At 45.5% G+C, this 21,383-nt stretch overlaps 2 protein-coding genes across 2 annotated transcripts in view; one reads left to right on the top strand and one right to left on the bottom strand.

Annotated features, from left to right (window-relative positions):
• The window catches only part of LOC308321884 (versican core protein-like), a gene marked incomplete at its 3' end in the record, with an annotated part of 47,614 nt that overhangs the window by 16,159 nt on the left and 10,072 nt on the right, over window positions 1–21,383 (top strand). The window lies entirely within an intron of this gene.
• Window positions 1,794–11,016, bottom strand: LOC308321230 (alpha-2-macroglobulin-like; the record flags this gene model as incomplete). The annotated part of the gene is made up of 15 exons (XM_080772069.1): window positions 1,794–1,922; window positions 3,278–3,493; window positions 4,060–4,250; window positions 4,372–4,537; window positions 4,993–5,067; window positions 5,432–5,588; window positions 5,729–5,801; window positions 6,669–6,845; window positions 7,533–7,616; window positions 7,728–7,779; window positions 8,826–8,947; window positions 9,199–9,325; window positions 9,607–9,832; window positions 10,346–10,447; window positions 11,003–11,016. 15 exons carry the CDS (start codon window positions 11,014–11,016, stop codon window positions 1,794–1,796), a joined length of 1,911 nt encoding a protein of 636 aa, XP_080628195.1.

Raw genomic sequence — 21,383 nt, 5'->3', positions numbered from 1 at the left:
GCGTGATACAAAAACACCACTGCATTTTAGTCCAATGTTCGTTTATAGTCAGTTTCAGCATGAACATATGAGCAGTTGAGACGAATAACAGTCTTTATCCATCATGTATAAATGTGGAGGGGTCAGAATAAACTATGGACTTCTTAGACTGTTATTCGTCTAAACTGATTAGTCTTATAAACTGAAATAATAATAATAATGCAGCATGTGGTTTCAAATCTTTTCATGTCAAGGACCCCCGAATGAATGCGTATTTGACCATGGACCCACATCAGAAATGCATGCCAGGGACATGATTTGTGTTGTTAACATGCTTAAATGTAATATGTATTGTTGTTGCTTGTTGCTGTACATCCCATGATGTTTTGTACATCCCATGATGTTTTTGCTTTTTATTCTGTTTTTTCTGTTGATGTTTTTGTTTTATTTACATGCCAAGTTGTTTGTCTTTTGTGTCTCGTCTTGCATAATTATTCATGGATTTGTATTTTTGTAGATTGAATCCTATGAGAAAAGGAGGAGCACTGTTGTGTAGTGTACATGTAGTGTTGTAGTCTATGCAGATAGCCACAGGAGAGGTTGTGTAACACTGTACTGTACTGTACTGTACTGTACTGTACTGTACTGTACTGTACTGTACTGTACTGTACTGTACTGTACTGGTACTGTACTGGTACTGTACTGTACTGTACTGTACTGTACTGTACTGTACTGTACTGTACTGTACTGTACTGTACTGTACTGTACTGTACATGTGTAGCAGAGTGGCACAGAGCCTCTGCCTGATGGCCACAAAAGTCTAATATCTCCCCCAGTCCAGAGGGATATCCCTTTGGTCCAGTGGTTAAGATGTTGGACTTTCACGTGGGAGGCCCGAGTTCGAATCCCGGGCGTTACACATGTACTCACTTGGCTGGTAGTAATCATAGATCTTGACCAGTGCTGGCTTCAGGTTCTGAACTGGGACTTCCTGTATGAGCTCTAAGACGTGGTCGATGGCTATTCCTTGTGTTAACTGTTGGCAGAAATGTACAGTAGATGATCAAGAGTATGTTCCTATAGATTAGCCTACCTGTAATGTTAGATTTTTACCCTTGGAATTAACCGGAACCCGTTTTGGTGTTAGCATTATGTCATGCTTTAGCTATTGAAAAATAGCAGATCTACAAGCACCGAGTGGCGCGCTACGAGCTTGTAGGTTTGCAATCTTTGAAAAATAAAAGAACGACCGACATAGAAACATAGCTTTTAGAATCTGATCTCAGGTCAGAATGGGTTTTAAAGGTGGTCTGATTTGTATTGAACAATAATGTGTTGGTGTGAACTGGTCTCTCACCTCTTTGAAATACATAATGACGTGGTCGTCCTTCTGCTCCACACGATCCACCAGCGGCGCCATCTTCAGCTGTGAAGAAACCATCACATTGATCTGGTTATCTGTGAACTCTGTAACTCAAATAGAAACATGTACAGTACAAAATACTGTTCAAAGGTTTTCTCACTAAATGTTTACAATATCTCACCTTTTTCAAAGACTCTGGGTCTGGGATGAATCCAGAAAGCATTGTTACATCAACCAACACCATGTTTGTTGTTGCTTCATTTCCAGTATATCTGTAGGTATAAAATATTTGATAATGTATTTTACAAGAATCTCATTTTTTGGTATATTCTGTTGTAACGTGAACTATTTCATATTTAGTATGATTATTATTATTTTTTTGCGTGCGTTTGTTGTGTATGAAAACATGCGTCATTGACATGGCTGTATTGTCTGTGTCTACAGGTGATCCTTACAGGCTTTGTAGTTTCAGAGTCATCGTCCGTGTCAGAGAGTTGCTGTTGCATTCGGCCTCGGGTGTGACCTTGATGGACAAACTGCTTTCCTCAACTGGTGTCGGGATGTTGTAGTTAAGAGACATCTTGAGGAAACAGAAGTATAGAGTTTTCATTTGTACGATCAGATCCGAAGAGTAAAGTGGCATTTGTTTGTTTCCGTCCGAAGGAAGGAACATGACGGAACATTTTGTCACATATACAGCATCACATATACCGTACAGCATCACATATACAGTACAGACGCCCCAGAGCCACAGGAGGCATCTATCTGTCTATGCATATAGAGCGTCGCAGTCCCTCCCCCTTTCAGAACAACGAGTGGCCCAGGAAATTAATCTCAATGCATTTTTCCCCATAGGCTTTTCTTAAAGTATATTTATTTAAAGACGGTTACGCCGCGGACAAAACCAACTCGGATCGTGACAAATCATGACAATGAAACACAATGTTTTGGGCCGATCAAATAATTTATAAGAAGAAAAACAAAACAAATAGGGTTGTCTCCTGCCTTTATTTTATTCTTTCTAATGATTTGATCGGCCCATGATTTGTCACGATGCGAGTTGGCTTTGTCCGCGGCGTAACCGTCTTTAAATAAATACTTTAAGAAATGCCTATGGGAAAAATGCATTGAGATTCATTTCCTGGGCCACTCGTCTGAAACGCTCTATACCCAAAGCATATAGCATACTGTATACCACAATCCAGTAGACCGTGGTATTAATATGCTGCTACAAAGTATTGTTACAGGGCATCCGTTGATCCGACATACCAGTGGTCCAACATGCGTGGCTGGTTAAGACCAGAGCCATCTAATAAAAGAGTTACGATATTGAGGGGGCAGACGCCGAGCGCTTGAGCGCCTGAAGTGAGACAAAGCTGGAGCTGGAAATAAATTGTTTTCAACGAGGGCGGCGCAAAATAAGAGCTATTTTATGCAACGTGTGCGACATGACAACTGTTTTAAAGCATTGCACAGTAACAACTAAAGTCTCTTTAATGTTTATGTTGTACGATTACTACAAAACTATCTAAAATAAAGGGATTTAAGATCAATAAAGCTGGGCTGTTGCCCATGAGTCCAATGCATGTCTGCCTACTTCCGGTCCGGTCCCAGGTGATTGTCCCCGCATTCTCAATGTAGAAGAGCCGCCATTGGACTGAAGCCCCATGAAGTGAACGCAGTTTGCGTAACTCTGTCTATATCTAAGGCTCCGGTTAAGACTCACCCATGGCTTCCACGTGCTGTTAGGGATTGGGGTATAGGGTGTCGGACTATTGCGTGTCGGGGACTGTTAGTACATCGGACCAAAGATATGCACCCCCCCCCCCCCCACATCGGTATGTTTATCAAACTGTGATTCCATTACAAGCCTGTAGTCTATCAAGGTCACAATGACATTATTACTTATGACATTTGAACAGATAGTGAGCTGACCTGCGCTGAGACACACGCAGTGCCCTTGACCTCCAGGCTGTACTTCCCCGTCACGTCCTGCAGCGCCCTCTCCTGGTAAAGCAGTCTGTTGCTCTGATCCACCTGGAAGACTTCATGGTCCCCCTGGGAGGATTTAACCGTCACAGTGCTGGAGCCCTCTGGGCTGAAGACCAGAGTGGAGTAACGAGCCAGAGCCTGGAGAGCCACTACGGTGTCCTACAAGAGCACACAAACCATAAATAAACTTTATTTATATAGCATGGGGGCATGACATGACATCTAGACGGACCAGTAAAGCATGCAGACTATATAACAGGGACGAAAAGGAGTTACAGTACATGAAGTTTCTTCACCCTCCCAACGACTGACTGTGGGGGTTAGCAGAGATGGAGTACTTGTAGAGAGTCCGGGGAATTGGGAATTGGCTGTACTAAATTGGGGAGAAAATGTTTTTCTTTTGTCTTGAAGGGCCATGTTTTGCATAATAACAGTCTTTTCATTATGTCTGCCCACGATCATACAGTACGTTTGTTTACCCCAGTCACTGATACTAAAATCTGATATATATTTATTTTTTTCTATGAATCTGTGACTTGACACCCATACTGTTATAAAACGAAAATAAAAAAGATTTTGAAAAGAAAGAAAGACCAGTAAGGGGCCCTTGAGCGGCGGTTCAAACTCAAAGGTGAGCATTTTAACCACAACACCTATCTACAGAAACGCCCGGAACTTCTAAGACAGATATACTGTATCGTAGGACATATTATTTGAGCCCGAACCTGTGTGGAGGAGAAGCCACCGTAGGAGTTCTGCTGGCGGGCCAACCACCTCACGATGCGAGCAGCATCACCCAGGTCTGCAGCGCTAGGTTCAGGGCTGGCAAGCTTGGCCAGCAGCACGTAGGAGGTGATCTCTACGGACAGAGAGGCCGAAGTCTCGGCGGAGGTCTGAGACCAATGCAGGAAACCTCCTGGGGAAGCAACCAACAAAACAAGCATTCGTCAAAACCAACCTTTACTGGTAAATGCACAGTGACAACATGCAGCAGTAATGCAGTAATCATTTAAATGCATCGTCTTTCTATCTCTCACCATCTTGTGATGCAATCTTGTCCAGGTGTTGTAGGAGCAGTGCACGCGTCTCCGTCTCCCCCGCCAGAGAGAAGACGTAGGCCAGCAGAGCTGTGGTGTAGGTGTTGGTCTTCATGGACTCACCGATGGCCTCCCTCAGACAAGACAGGCTTTTCACCACAGGATCCTACAGAGAGACACACAGACAGGCATTACTGTACATACAGATACAAAGTATTGCTTTTTAGGGGGCAGAATTTGTGAAAATAGCAACTCGCGATAGATTGTGAACCTTTCAAAACGTTTGCATGACGCTGTCATACAACGACGTACGTATGTGGATGTGAAGCACAGATGAGCATGAGGGACATCGTGGGTTCTAATTGAGATTAGCATACTGTATGTGTAGGCATGAGATTAGCATACTGTATGTGTAGGCATGACATGACTTACTGTATGTGTAGGCATGACATGACTTACTGTATGTGTAGGCATGACATGACTTACTGTATGTGTAGGCATGACATGACTTACTGTATGTGTAGGCATGACATGACTTACTGTATGTGTAGGCATGACATGACTTACTGTATGTGTAGGCATGACATGACTTACTGTATGTGTAGGCATGACATGACTTACTGTATGTGACGAATTCATCTCCAGGAACGAAGCAGTGATGTAAGCACTGAGAGTCACTTCATCCGACACTCCACCCTGCATTAAAACACACATTTACATAATTATGGTTGCTGTCAGGAGGACACCAAACTGTCTGCTAAAGCAGCTAACTCCACCACCTCTCCCCCTCTCATGCAAGTAACTGATAATAATATAAGTCATATTATACCAATAGCAACTTTGATGAGGCAGTATCGCTTTGTTTTCAAAATAAAAGGTTTTCTTAATTTCCTGAAAAATGCATATCTTTCACTTCCTGAAAGGTTTTGTGATTTCTTCCGACACTGCAGCAGAGATATATTATTCCCCAATACCTCTTCTCTTAATATGACATTATGAAGGTGATACACTAATTCTTTACGCTGTGTGTACCATAGACCTAATCCCTCCTCACTCGTACCTTCATTCTGTTGTTGAAGAGTTTTCCAGATTGTTCAAAACAGCCGTTGTCCTGCTGTTTACTCTCCAGCCAGGTCTTTGATTGCTCTATGTTGGACTGGTCGATGAAGACGAAAGACTTCGCCTGGACAAAAGCTCTCAGGACAAATGCAGTCAACCTGATGATGGACAAACACACGTTCACTACATTATGTAATGCTCAAGTTGTATATGTGCTATTTGGGCATTTGAGTCCATAAATGTGCATTTGACGGTCCACCCACACACCCAGCAGGCATTCATTATACAGGGTTCTCACCAAGTGTTCCCTGGTCCAGTTCCAAACGTGCTGTAGGCTCCACGGTGCTTGTAGTTTAGTTGCCTCTGGTAGCCTGCATGTAGTTTATTCAAGTATTTTTATTGAAGTTCTTTGTACATAAGACAGGACAGACAACAGATACATGACAGATACAGGACAAACCAACAACAACAACACCAGTACTCAACATTCATGTCAAAAATATAAAAGTCTGAAATACAATAATAAAAAAAAATTGTACATTAATGACATCAATGACACAATGACTATGTAGAAAATACTACCGCAAAGTAGGTTAGAAACGGTTGCCAAACTCTGGTAGCCTGCATGTAGTTTATACTTCATGGTTATTGTTAAAGTCCTGGGTTTAGTTTACTTCATGGCAATTATATAAAGTCATGTTAAATACACAGCATTGTGGGCGAGCTATGCCGTGCTGAAGAAGGGTGACGATAAGAGACAAATATATAATCCCCAGAATGTTGTTGTGGGTATAGATTGCCGACATCACACTCTGGAAGTAAAGTTGATAGTTGACATCAGAGCCGTAGAGAAACACAGAGCTACGTTCCCTTCAGCCAGTCCAATGGCCGCTCTTCTACATAATTGGAGAAGTGTTATGGCGAAGAGTGACAATGTCCTGGCTGGACCTGGTCCGGAAGTTGGCAGAATGCACTGGACTCAGGCAACAGCCCACTGTACAATACTTTAAAACAGTTGTCATGTTGCACACATGCCTAAAATTGCTGATATTTGCGCCGCCCTCATCGAAAACAATGTATTTCAAACTCCAGCTTGTCACTCTCCAGGGCTGCATGAACAGCGCTCGAGGGCTCAGGTTTTCTGCCCCCCTCAATGTCGTAACTCTGTCTTTCTTTCTCTATGGCTCTGGTTGACATAACGAATGAAAACAATCCAGATAAAGGAGAGTTGGACTCACCGCTGACCAGGAAGGGAAAGGCCTTCTCCTTGATGGCCGCTGTCAGCTGGTTTGTGTTCTTCAGGTATTCCAGGATGTAGATGTTGGGAGCTAAGAGCGCCATATTCTGTTCCCCACATCCATACGGCATCCTCAGCAGTCCATCCAGGTTCTTCATGGCACGGCCCAGGATGTCGCCTGTCGTCAGAGAGAGAGAGAGAGAGAGAGAGAGAGAGGCTGTTAGACTGATTATTTTAGACTTCAGGCCTTCTTCAGGGAAGAAGGCCTGAAGAAGGCCGAAAGGTCGAAACGTTGGATAATAATAAATATACAGCATTGTGGCTATACGAGTGTGCAGCCTTTTTCTCTTTTTTACTTATTTACTGCCTTAGGCCAGCACCTCACCAACACTGGTGTGCACCCTTTCCGGTTTTGTCTACATGTAGAGTGTGGAAGTTATTCCAGGGGGAGGCAGTATAGAGACCGCACGCCCGCACGCATACACGCGCGCGCGCACACACACACACACACACACACACACACACACACACACACACACACACACACACACACACACACACACACACACACACACACACACACACACACGCTAAGGACAACTTGTTGAGACAGAAAGCAGGAAGATATGAAAGAGACACTGTAGGAGAGACAATAGGACAGATGAAAGGGAGACAGCATAGGAGGGACAGACAATAGCTGAGACCTATAGTTGCAATGACGTGAGGTTTGAATCTTGCTTGTAAATTATGTCATAGCTGGTAATCTCCTTTCTCTAACCCGTCCTTCCCCACTGTAGTTTGTGATAAAGACATTAAAGAGGAAATGCACTGAATACAAAAGAGCAGAAAACACAAGTCTATTTACCCAGGACGGATACAGAACAACGGGCAGATCCCACGATCACGTTATCAGGGAGTTGGAGCTGGGTTTCCTCTGTCAACGTCTCTCCTAAGACAGGGATATAGAGATATGAAATAATCACGTTAGGCACATAAACTTTGGATTGTACCATAATGGTACTTATACCCTTCATGTACTGTACACTCGATCCACACTCACCTTTTGGACACAGCAACCAGTTGTAGGTCTGAGTCACTTCTGTTCCCTCTGCCTGCAAGGAGAGGAAGGCAGAAAAGGATTTCAGTTCATTCAGAAGAAGAAGAAGGGGAAAAAAAGGGAATTAAGCCTATGATAAAAAACTAGATTATAAATCACATTCACAACTGTCACAAGGTTTAGGTTTATTTATTTAGGTTTCTTTATTTAGCACGTAGTACAAAAAATAGACAATAACATATCAAAGAACAAAAATACAATGCAAGGAAGGGAAGAAGCCAGCAGGCTTATTTGGAATCCTTTCCTGTAGGAAGAGGTCATTGGTTTAAACAGATTAAAAGTTCATACAGAGCAGTACAAAAGACTACAAGGCAAAGGGGGGCAGCTGTGCAATAAATAAATAAAAACACAGACTGCACGAAAAACGAAATAAACAATACAACAACAAACGAAAATATAACGCATCAAAGTAAATCTACAGAGAGGAAGAAATAAGATATTTCTTTAGAGGTTTTTTGAATATTGGCAAGGATAATGAGGATTTAAGTGAAGCAGTTCCATAGATGAGGGCCTCTAAATTTGATGAAAGATTGATGTTTGGAAGTGCGACAATATGGTAATTCAAAATGATCTCTTTGCCTTGTGGGGTAGGAGTGAATGTCGGAAGTAACACGGAAGAAATTGTGAAAAGAAGACGGAATGTCTTGTATGCATTTTTTAAATTTAAACATAAATAAACAGGTCTGAAAAACGTTTACTTTGTCAATGGGTAATAGTGAATATTTAATAAAGAGCGGGGCAGACGGCTCATACCGATTTGAATGTGAAATCATTCGCAGAAATGATCAGTAATTTAGTGAGATGTGCTGAATATGTAGCAGCCCAGACAATATTACAGTAATTAATATGAGGGAAAATTAAGCTATAATAGAGTGTTAAATGACATGAAGGAAGAACAAAAGGGCAGATTTTTCTCAACATACCAAAGCATCTTCATAGACTTCATACATACAGCATCAATATGTTGTTTCCAATTTAAATGTTCGTCTATAATGTTCTAGGTTTTTCTTTGGGTTTCGTTCTTTCACAACTTCCGCCTACCTTGATGATCAGAGAGCGCGTGACGACATCGATGCGGCCTCTCTCTGGCACGCTGACTATCTCGTTGTCACACGATGCGTGGGACGACACCGCCTCAGCGCTCACCGTCACGTTGACAACCTCTGGAAAACATCCACAACCAACAGTCAGCATATCTGATAATACAGTATGCAGATAGGGCTCAGGAAATAATAACAATAATAATAATAATAGTACTAGAAGACCTCGTGTCATGTGGGGGGGTTGATTATGTGTCACACGAACGCGAAGGCGACGTTTCCATGAGTGTGGGTAATAAACATCTCATATAATTCTATTGGTTTGAATGTGACAAACTGTAGTACAAGATAAAGGCATAGAGCGCAGGTCTCACCCAGGACAGAGGCATCCATAGTCCAGCGGAAGGTCTTGCGTCCGTTGGCACAGACACAGGAGGAGTACTCTTCATCAGGGATGGCTGAGAGAGTGTAATCTGATGAGGGGCTGGGAGTCACACTCACCTGATGGAAGAGAGTGGAGGATAATTAATAATACAAATACATTTTATCAGCAAAGCGCTTTTCAGTGAATACAAAGTGCTTTACAAAACCAAGATAAAATACAACCATGAAGAGAAGCAGCAGTCAATGAGCATTCAGTGCTAAAATAACAACCATAAATAGTAAATCACGACAAAATAAGACAAGCAAAGCGTGCTAGGCGATGATGTGGCATTGTGGATACAAAGTGACAAAAACATCTACTCCTATAGCCTCAAATCCTGCAGGCAGAACGAACGAACCATGATGCAGCTGGACTGGTAGTTGAAGACGGTAGCCTTCAGAACAAATGTCTCTCCCCTGACGATGGAGTAAGGCAGGCTGAGCTCCAGGAAGAAGGGCTGGAAGACTTTGAGCTCCTTGGGAGGAGCGAGACCGAAGCCGCTGGAGGACAAGCAGAAAGCCTCCGTCTCCCATGTGGTGATGGTGTCTGGGACAGTGAGGGACACGTCCGCTTTTCCCGAGTCCCTGCATGGAAGGACGATGGACAGACAGACAGACAGACAGGTAAATGATAAAAGCTGTTACTATTGTTTAAGATGATCATGTGCTACAGTATAGGTTTTTTCCTTTCTGATAAAGTATCTTTACTTCAAATTAACATGAAATAAAATGACTAGAGCTAAAGCTTTATCTGTATTTGGCTGCAGACCCCCCCCCCCCCCCCATCTGAAAATATGTTGTTTTCAGGGACCTCCCCAGAAGCAAAGATTTGAGTTAAAAGCATTCGCTCTGAAAGAATATAATTCTATGATTTGCGCCACATTTTCACGATTTTTCAAACATACCAGACCTACGGGCTATATGAGCTTGTTAGATCTGCTATTTTTCAACAGCTAAAGTTTGAAACACCAAAAGGGGTTCCCGCCAAATGGGGAACCCCTTTTGTTATGCTTTATTTATTGAAAAATAGCAGATATACAAGCTCATAGCGCGCTACGAACTTGTAGGTCTGCTATTTTTGAAAAATCTAAGCACAACTGACATAGAAACTGCTGCATGTTGGCTTTAGATGGTCCCAGGTTCCTGATGAAGATCTTGGGAGGAGGAAGACAGATCTCCAGCAGCCTCACAGAGATATAGCTGAGGAAAACAGAGTGAAGGAAATTGTGTAAGAAAAGAAAAGAAAAAAGTGCAATACAATGTGTGTTACATTTCAAACGCACTTTCATCACTCCGACATTGGTGGCAACCACCCTTATAAGGAGCAATTTGGGGTTCAGTGTCTTGCTCAAGGACCCTTGAACACGTGTGTGTGCCTGCCTCTAACCGTCTAACGTGGTGGCAGCCCCGAACAGAGTTTGTGCCAGGTTTGGTACAGATCGGAGCAACGATGTGCGTCCTATGTCCGGATGTTACGTTTGTGACCACGATCTGCCCGCCCACCAACCCTCTGTCCATATATCCTATGTTAAAATTGCCTAAAGTGTGTGGATGGAAGGATGGATGGATGAACAGACAGAGTGGATGAATTGAGCCCTAACCTGAAGGACGCCACCATCTGATTGTAAGAGAAGTACTGGAAGTACTTGTATTATGCTGCCACACATGCTATTCAGACCTACAGTACTAATGTTTTCCTTGAACATTGTGTATGTAGTAGTACTGTGGTACTGAATGTAAATGGCAGACACCTACCCTCCTTCATACATGCTGGCATTGCCCTGGCTGGCAGTGAAGTAAACAGAAGTGGACCTCTGCCCCTGTGGATGTGACGACGTCTGCGTGCACGCTGGCTGTCCTCCACACCTTTCCCCCTGTGGATGTGACGACGTCTGCGTGCACGCTGGCTGTCCTCCACACCTTTCCCCCTGTGGATGTGACGACGTCTGCGTGCACGCTGGCTGTCCTCCACACCTTTCCCCCTGTGGATGTGACGACGTCTGCGTGCACGCTGGCTGTCCTCCACACCTTTCCCCCTGTGGATGTGACGACGTCTGCGTGCACGCTGGCTGTCCTCCACACCTTTCCCCCTGTGGATGTGACGACGTCTGCGTGCACGCTGGCTGTCCTCCACACCTTTCCCCCTGTGGATGTGACGACGTCTGCGTGCACGCTGGCTGTCCTCCACACCTTTCCCCCTGTGGATGTGACGACGTCTGCGTGCACGCTGGCTGTCCTCCACACCTTTCCCCCTGTGGATGTGACGACGTCTGCGTGCACGCTGGCTGTCCTCCACACCTTTCCCCCTGTGGATGTGACGACGTCTGCGTGCACGCTGGCTGTCCTCCACACCTTTCCCCCTGTGGATGTGACGACGTCTGCGTGCACGCTGGCTGTCCTCCACACCTTTCCCCCTGTGGATGTGACGACGTCTGCGTGCACGCTGGCTGTCCTCCACACCTTTCCCCCTGTGGATGTGACGACGTCTGCGTGCACGCTGGCTGTCCTCCACACCTTTCCCCCTGTGGATGTGACGACGTCTGCGTGCATGCTGGCTGTCCTCGACACCTTTCCTCAACACAAAAGTAAAAATGCACGGTAAAAAAAACAGATGGTTGACCCTTGAAAAATAAATTGCCTGTTCAGTCTGCCAATTTATACCCCTTGAACAAATCACCTACATTACATGGAACCAAATGGACGTGTAAGGGTCTATTTGCTACAAAAGGTCAAGACTTGAACTGATGGTAGTGAATTTATTAAGTCCATAAACCACCGTAAGAACTGACAGGACAGTAAAAACAAAAAAATACTGTTAATTTCACATACTTTTGCAATGACAGTACCAAATATTAACAGCTCAAGAAGCTCCAAAAGTAAACCATGCTAATTCAAAACAGTACAATTTCCTTTTTAAATGGCTTTGACCATCAATCAGAATCACTGTAACATATTACAATTAATTGATGACTTCAACATCACCAAGCACTTATTATATTGAACTAGTTTTTCCCTTTTTAGCAGCTGTTTTAACTATGGAGTAATGAAATACCTTCTTTTAACCTTTTTTAAGTGTAAATATAATGACATGAAATAAAGACCTTTTTATCCAAAATGTATGAAATGCAGTGATAACAATCCTTCCTTTGCATGTGCACTTCTAACCTTTCCTTTACAGCACACTTGACAGAAAGAGTAGCAAACCAAACTTTGGTTTATAGTGCACTATCCTTGTAGCACTGTGAGCCTTTGCTGCAGAAATACGTTTTTCATTCCATATACCAAAACTGAACAGTGCACTTTATCAAAGGTCATTTAGCTCCACAAACGTGTTGTATTGTATGTTGCAAACACAGTCCAAGTGTACCAACCTTATGCCTCTTCGGGGGTGCTAAAACAATCATTGAAAGTCTCAATGGCAAAAAGCGGTTTACTTTTTAGCAGCAGCAAAACACGCGTCTCCTCTCTCTCTTGTCTGGTTATTATGTAATACTTCCTCTTTCCGGTGCGCAGGTAGCTATTGTTGTGTTCTTATATCCTTACTGAATTGAATCATATACACAACATTGTCTTTCTGGTTGCTTTATTGTAGTGACTGCTCCTGTCGACTTGCCGGATGGTTTCCCTATACATTTCTGTTACCTGTCGTCACCATAGAGTATTGTCGTCACCTGCTTCCTGGTCATGTGACTTCAGTAACCAATACACGACAGCTATGTCCCACAAAACTCCCTTCAAAATAAAAGCATTTGGCTCAAAGGAAAACGACTTGTTTCACAATAAGTAACATTGTCATAATAACAATGTCTGTTCACCCAGAATATAGAAAAGTTCAGTAGAAAACGTGTTTGGGTTCTTTACAGTTACAGACACAGAGAGGGGGGAGGGGGGGCCTAGAGAAAGCAATATGAGATATTTTATGACCTTGTGATTAGCAGACAGCCAAAAGTAAAACATAAAACATAAATGTGTTTTGGCCATCCAATTATTTACCATGCACACCATCAAATATGAATACACGGTTTTCAAATAATTGCAATGCATACTATTGAAGAATAGCCTACTATAAAACTTCATGTTCAAACACTGATCAAGACAAAAATGGGAAATGATGGATGGTTATTTCACTATATAAATAGGCCTATTCCTGTGGAACCGGGAGTCAAGCAAAAGGGAATGCATCCCATGTTCTTGTCAGGGTCCCCAGTTCAAAAGTGATTAATTTGGATGGGGTCACGCCCTGACAAGGTTGAGAAACACCAGTGACCACACTACTCTATGAATTTGATGATGGCACACTCACGCACGCATGCACACACACACACTCCCACACACACACACACACACACTCCCACACACACGCACACACACACACACACACACACACACACACACACACACACACACACACACACACACACCGGTGTAAAGCTGGGAGGCCGCATTTGAAGCCTGTCAAGGTCACACCTTGACCCTAGACCTTAGGAGTGTCTTTGAGCGACGGGAGCAGGTTCCCCAGATTCAGCTTCACCTTCTGAACAAAAGTATGTCTTGTTTGAAACAAAAGGACTTTTGGAAAGGGCCTAAAGGTGGCGCTAACCGTCAAACTACAGGGAGTGTTGTGCATTTTTTTTTTTAATCCGACAGATACCTCTCTGGACTCACTTTTTCCCGCTGAATCCGAATATATCAACGACGAGACTGTCTGACCTTGGGAAAGTGGTGAAAAAGGGCGCTAAAGTTTGTAAAAATGTCACCTTTGCATCCAAAAAGGACATATTTCCTGTGATTTTTTCCAATCAAGGGGCATGTATTCCCACTTACTTTTTCCCCCCGATTCCAACGGTGGTGGTCTTATCTCTCTACGACGTCAGGAAGTGGGTGTAAACGCCCACTTCCTGTCCCCAGCCCCCCGAAATGTTGTGGAAAACGGGACCAATTCCATTAAATCCGGCATGAAAAAGTGATTCAGAAAATGTGTTGTTTGAAAAAAAATAATAATAATTGAGCTCTAGGGGCTGAAAAAACGTGTCTCTTTTGATTTGGCGGAGAGTTAGCAGTGTCGGAGAGCTACGAAACCACTTCCATCGGATTCGGGACGCTTCAAACATTTAGAAACAGTCTTGTTTGTGAAGACAGCAATTTTTTTGAATATCTTATTGAATTTTAAAGCTGGGAGGCCGCAAATTAAAGCCTTAAATGTCAACGCTTGACCTTTGGGTCTTCCGAGTGTCTTTGAGCGTCGGGAGTGGGCTCCCTAGACTCACTTTTTCCCGCTGAATACAGCCGTGGTGGTCTCGTGTCTCTACGATGTCGGGAAGTGGGTGTACTAGCCACTTAGCCGCCAGAAATCTTCTGTAAAAAACCGAGACCATTTTCCGACTCAGAACGGCGAGGCGAACGCGCTGATATGTGTTTCCCAGCACACGGACTTACGGTTCTCTTAATTGGCTAGGGTTAGGGTTAGTTTTCAACGCGCGATAGCTCTTGAACGATACGTCCGTCAGACAAGTAATTGACGTTGGCGTTTCCAGCTTTCCGAGGCCTACGATCTGATATGTCCGCCATTGTCGTGCGACCCCCGTAGCCCCTAACCCTAACCCTAGATAACCCTAGTTTTACCTGATCGAAAGGTTTATAGGGTTACCGATGCTAAGAATGTGTTTTTGGTTGAAATGCTGAATTTAAAATTGAGTACCAGAAGCGAGCCACATATCATCGCGTTCGTCTTATCGATAGCTACGCGTGGACGCGACTAACTTTTATTTCTGACCTTTGTGGGAGGAGCTATCGCACTTTAAAGGCTACCTAGACCTATGTCCTACGTTACGTCCTACGCTGTAGAGACCTACGTCCTATGCTTCAGAGACCTACGTCCTACGTTTTAGAGACCTACGTCCTACGTTTTAGAGATCTACGTACCACGCTGTAGAGACGTACGTCCTACACTGTAGAGACGTACGTCCTACGCTTTAGAGACCTATGTCCTACGCTACGTCCTGCGTTTTAGAGATCTACGCTGTAGAGACGTACGTCCCACGCTGTAGAGACCTACGTCCTACGCTACGCCCTATGTTTCAGAGACCTACGTCCGTCCTACGTTACGTCCTACGCTTTAGAGACCTACGTCCTACGCTACGTCCTACGTTTTAGAGATCTACGTCCTACGCTGTAGAGACGTACGTCCTACGCTGTAGATACGTACGTCCTACGCTGTAGAGACCTACGTCCTGCGTTACCTCCCACGCTGTAGAGACCTACGTCCTACGCTGTAGAGACCTACGTCCCACGCTACGTCCTATGTTTTAGAGACCTACGTCTGTCCTACGTTACGTCCTACGCTGTAGAGACCTACGTCCTACGCTTTAGAGACCTACGTCCTACACTGTAGAGACGTACGTCCTACGCTTTAGAGACCTATGTCCTACGCTACGTCCTGCGTTTTAGAGACCTACGTCCTACGTTACGTCACACGCTGTAGAGACCTACGTCCTACGTTTTAGAGACCTACGTCCTACGTTACGTCACACGCTGTAGAGACCTACGTCCTACGTTTTAGAGACCTACGTCCTACGTTACGTCCTACGCTTTAGAGACCTACGTCTTACGTTTTAGAGACCTATGTCCTACGTTACGTCCTACGCTGTAGAGACCTACGTCCTACGCTTTAGAGACCTATGTCCTACGCTACGTCCTGCGTTTTAGAGACCTACGTCCTACGTTACGTCACACGCTGTAGAGACCTACGTCCTACGTTTTAGAGACCTACGTCCTACGTTACGTCACACGCTGTAGAGACCTACGTCCTACGTTTTAGAGACCTACGTCCTACGTTACGTCCTACGCTTTAGAGACCTACGTCTTACGTTTTAGAGACCTATGTCCTACGTTACGTCCTACGCTGTAGAGACCTACGTCCTACGCTTTAGAGACCTATGTCCTACGCTACGTCCTGCGTTTTAGAGACCTACGTCCTACGTTACGTCACACGCTGTAGAGACCTACGTCCTACGTTTTAGAGACCTACGTCCTACGTTACGTCACACGCTGTAGAGACCTACGTCCTACGTTTTAGAGACCTACGTCCTACGTTACGTCCTACGCTTTAGAGACCTACGTCTTACGTTTTAGAGACCTATGTCCTACGTTACGTCCTACGCTGTAGAGACCTACGTCCTACGCTTTAGAGACCTACGTCCTACGCTACGTCCTACGTTTTAGAGATCTACGTCCTACGCTGTAGAGACGTACGTCCTACACTGTAGAGACGTACGTCCTACGCTTTAGAGACCTATGTCCTACGCTACGTCCTGCGTTTTAGAGATCTACGTCCTACGCTGTAGAGACGTACGTCCCACGCTGTAGAGACCTACGTCCTACGCTACGCCCTATGTTTCAGAGACCTACGTCCGTCCTACGTTACGTCACACGCTGTAGAGACCTACGTCCTACGTTTTAGAGACCTACGTCCTACGTTACGTCCTACGCTTTAGAGACCTACGTCTTACGTTTTAGAGACCTATGTCCTACGTTACGTCCTACGCTGTAGAGACCTACGTCTTACGTTTTAGAGACCTGTGTCCTACGTTACGTCCTACGCTTTAGAGACCTACGTCTTACGTTTTAGAGACCTATGTCCTACGTTACGTCCTACGCTGTAGAGACCTACGTCCTACGCTTTAGAGACCTACGTCCTACGCTACGTCCTACGTTTTAGAGATCTACGTCCTACGCTGTAGAGACGTACGTCCTACACTGTAGAGACGTACGTCCTACGCTTTAGAGACCTATGTCCTACGCTACGTCCTGCGTTTTAGAGATCTACGTCCTACGCTGTAGAGACGTACGTCCCACGCTGTAGAGACCTACGTCCTACGCTACGCCCTATGTTTCAGAGACCTACGTCCGTCCTACGTTACGTCACACGCTGTAGAGACCTACGTCCTACGTTTTAGAGACCTACGTCCTACGTTACGTCCTACGCTTTAGAGACCTACGTCTTACGTTTTAGAGACCTATGTCCTACGTTACGTCCTACGCTGTAGAGACCTACGTCTTACGTTTTAGAGACCTGTGTCCTACGTTACGTCCTACGCTTTAGAGACCTACGCCTTACGTTTTAGAGACCTATGTCCTACGTTACGTCCTACGCTGTAGAGACCTACGTCCTACGCTTTAGAGACCTACGTCCTACGCTACGTCCTACGTTTTAGAGATCTACGTCCTACGCTGTAGAGACGTACGTCCTACACTGTAGAGACGTACGTCCTACGCTTTAGAGACCTATGTCCTACGCTACGTCCTGCGTTTTAGAGATCTACGTCCTACGCTGTAGAGACGTACGTCCCACGCTGTAGAGACCTACGTCCTACGCTACGCCCTATGTTTCAGAGACCTACGTCCGTCCTACGTTACGTCCTACGCTTTAGAGACCTACGTCCTACGCTACGTCCTACGTTTTAGAGATCTACGTCCTACGCTGTAGAGACGTACGTCCTACGCTGTAGATACGTACGTCCTACGTTGTAGAGACCTACGTCCTGTGTTACCTCCCACGCTGTAGAGACCTACGTCCTACGCTGTAGAGACCTACGTCCCACGCTACGTCCTATGTTTTAGAGACCTACGTTACGTCCTACGCTGTAGAGACCTACGTCCTGCGTTACGTCCTACGCTGTAGAGACCTACGTCCTACGCTTTAGAGACCTACGTCCTACGCTTTAGAGACCTACGTCCTATGCTTTAGAGACCTACGTTACGTCCTACGCTGTAGAGACCTACGTCCTGCGTTACGTCCTACGCTTTAGAGACTTACGTCCTACGCTTTAGAGATCTACGTCCTACGCTTTAGAGACCTACGTCCTACGCTTTAGAGACCTACGTTACGTCCTACGCTGTAGAGACCTACGTCCTGCGTTACGTCCTACGCTTTAGAGACCTACGTCCTACGCTTTAGAGACCTACGTCCTACGCTTTAGAGACCTACATTACGTCCTACGCTGTAGAGACCTACGTCCTACGCTTTAGAGATCTACGTTACGTCCTACGCTGTAGAGATCTACGTCCTACGCTGTAGAGACCTACGTCCTACGCTGTAGAGACCTACGTCCTACGCTGTAGAGACCTACGTCCTACGCTTTAGAGACCTACGTTACGTCCTACGCTGTAGAGACATACGTCCTGCGTTACGTCCTACGCTGTAGAGACCTACGTCCTACGCTTTAGAGACCTACGTCCTACGCTTTAGAGACCTACGTCCTGCGTTACGTCCTACGCTTTAGAGATCTACGTCCTACGCTGTATAGACCTACGTCCTACGCTTTAGAGACCTACGTCCTACGCTTTAGAGACCTACGTCCTACGCTTTAGAGACCTACGTTACGTCCTACGCTGTAGAGACCTACGTCCTGCGTTACGTCCTACGCTTTAGAGACTTACGTCCTACGCTTTAGAGATCTACGTCCTACGCTGTAGAGACCTACGTCCTACGCTTTAGAGACCTACGTTACGTCCTACGCTGTAGGGACATACGTCCTGCGTTACGTCCTACGCTGTAGAGACCTACGTCCTACGCTTTAGAGACCTACATTACGTCCTACGCTGTAGAGACCTACGTCCTGCGTTACGTCCTACGCTTTAGAGACTTACGTCCTACGCTTTAGAGATCTACGTCCTACGCTGTAGAGACCTACGTCCTATGCTTTAGAGACCTACGTTACGTCCTACGCTGTAGAGACCTACGTCCTACGTTACGTCCTACGTTTTAGAGATCTACGTCCTACGCTACGTCCTGCGCTTTAGAGACCTACGTTACGTCCTACGCTTTAGAGACCTACGTCCTACGCTGTAGAGACTTACGTCCTACGCTTTAGAGATCTACGTCCTACGCTGTAGAGACCTACGTCCTACGCTGTAGAGACCTACGTCCTGCGTTACGTCCTACGCTTTAGAGATGTACGTCCTACGCTGTAGAGACCTACGTCCTATGCTTTAGAGACCTACATCCTAAGCTTTAGAGACCTACGTCCTACGTTAGGTCCTACGTTTTAGAGACCTACGTCCTACGCTACGTCCTACGTTTTAGAGACCTACGTCCTACGCTGTATAGACCTACGTCCTACGCTTTAGAGACCTACGTCCTACGCTGTAGAGACCTACGTCCCACGCTACGTCCTACGCTGTATTTCATAGGCGTGATTGGCGTGGTTTGTTTGTGGGTGTGGCTTGATTTTTTGTGGGTGTGGTTTGTTTGTTTGTGGGTGTGGCTTGATTGTTGGTGGGCGTGTTTTGATTGTGGGCGTGGTTTGTTTGTGGGTGTGGCTTGATTGTTTGTGGGTGTGGTTTGTTTTTTGTGGGCGTGGCTTGATTGTTTGTGGGTGTGGCTTGATTGTTTGTGGGTGTGGCTTGATTGTTTGTGGGTGTGGCTTGATTGTTTGCGGGTGTGGCTTGTTTGTGGGTGTGGCTTGTTTGTGGGTGTAGCTTGTTTGTGGGTGTGGCTTGATTGTTTGCGGTTGTGGCTTGATTGTTTGTGGGTGTGGCTTGTTTGTGGGTGTGGCTTGATTGTTTGTGGGTGTGGCTTGATTGTTTGTGGGTGTGGCTTGATTGATTGTGGGTGTGGCTTGATTGTTTGTGGGCGTGTTTTGATTGTGGGTGTGGCTTGTTTGTGGGTGTGGCTTGTTTGTTTGTGGGTGTGGCTTGATTGTTTGTTTGTGGGTGTGGCTTGATTGTTTGTGGGTGGGGCTTGATTGTTTGTGGGTGTGTTTTGATTGTGGGTGTGGCTTGTTTGTGGGTGTGGCTTGTTTGTGGGTGTGGCTGTTTGCGGGTGTGGCTTGTTTGTGGGTGTGGCTTGATTGGTTGTGGGTGTGGCTTGATTGTTTGTGGGCGTGGCTTGATTGTTTGTGGGTGTGGCTTGATTGTTTGCGGGTGTGGCTTGATTGTTTGTGGGTGTGGCTTGATTGTTTGCGGGTGTGGCTTGCTTGTTTGTGGGTGTGGCTTGATTGTTTGTGGGTGTAGCTTGTTTGTGGGTGTGGCTTGTTTGTGGGTGTGGCTTGATTGTTTGCGGTTGTGGCTTGTTTGTGGGTGTGGCTTGATTGTTTGTGGGTGTGGCTTGATTGTTTGTGGGTGTGGCTTGATTGTTTGTGGGTGGGGCTTGATTGTTTGTGGGCGTGTTTTGATTGTGGGTGTGGCTTGTTTGTGGGTGTGGCTTGTTTGTGGGTGTGGCTGTTTGCGGGTGTGGCTTGTTTGTGGGTGTGGCTTGTTTGTGGGTGTGGCTTGTTTGTGGGTGTGGCTGTTTGCGGGTGTGGCTTGTTTGTGGGTGTGGCTTGATTGGTTGTGGGTGTGGCTTGATTGTTTGTGGGCGTGGCTTGATTGTTTGTGGGTGTGGCTTGATTGTTTGTGGGTGTGGCTTGATTGTTTGTGGGTGTGGCTTGATTGTTTGCGGGTGTGGCTTGCTTGTTTGTGGGTGTGGCTTGATTGTTTGTGGGTGTAGCTTGTTTGTGGGTGTGGCTTGTTTGTGGGTGTGGCTTGATTGTTTGCGGTTGTGGCTTGTTTGTGGGTGTGGCTTGATTGTTTGTGGGTGTGGCTTGTTTGTGGGTGTGGCTTGATTGTTTGTGGGCGTGTTTTGATTGTGGGTGTGGCTTGTTTGTTTGTGGGTGTGGCTTGATTGTTTGTTTGTGGGTGTGGCTTGATTGTTTGTGGGTGGGGCTTGATTGTTTGTGGGCGTGTTTTGATTGTGGGTGTGGCTTGTTTGTTTCAATCAATCAAGCCACACCCACAAACAATCAAGCCACACCCACAAACAATCAAGCCACACCCACAAACAATCAAGCCACACCCACAAACAATCAAGCCACACCCACAAACAAGCCACACCCACAATCAATCAAGCCACACCCACAAACAATCAAGACACACCCACAAACAATCAAGCCACACCCACAAACAATCAAGCCACACCCACAAACAATCAAGCCACACCTACAAATAATCAAGCCACACCCACAAACAATCAAGCCACACCCACAAACAATCAAGCCACACCTACAAACAATCAAGCCACACCCACAAACAAGCCACAACCGCAAACAATCAAGCCACACCCACAAACAAGCCACACCCACAAACAATCAAGCCACAC

This window comes from Protomyctophum bolini (assembly GCF_963924005.1).
Source record: "Protomyctophum bolini genome assembly, chromosome: 9".
NCBI classification, from domain to species: Eukaryota; Metazoa; Chordata; class Actinopteri; order Myctophiformes; family Myctophidae; genus Protomyctophum; species Protomyctophum bolini.
Note: the sequence above shows the minus strand (reverse complement) of the source record. Positions and strands in the feature narration are given on the sequence as shown.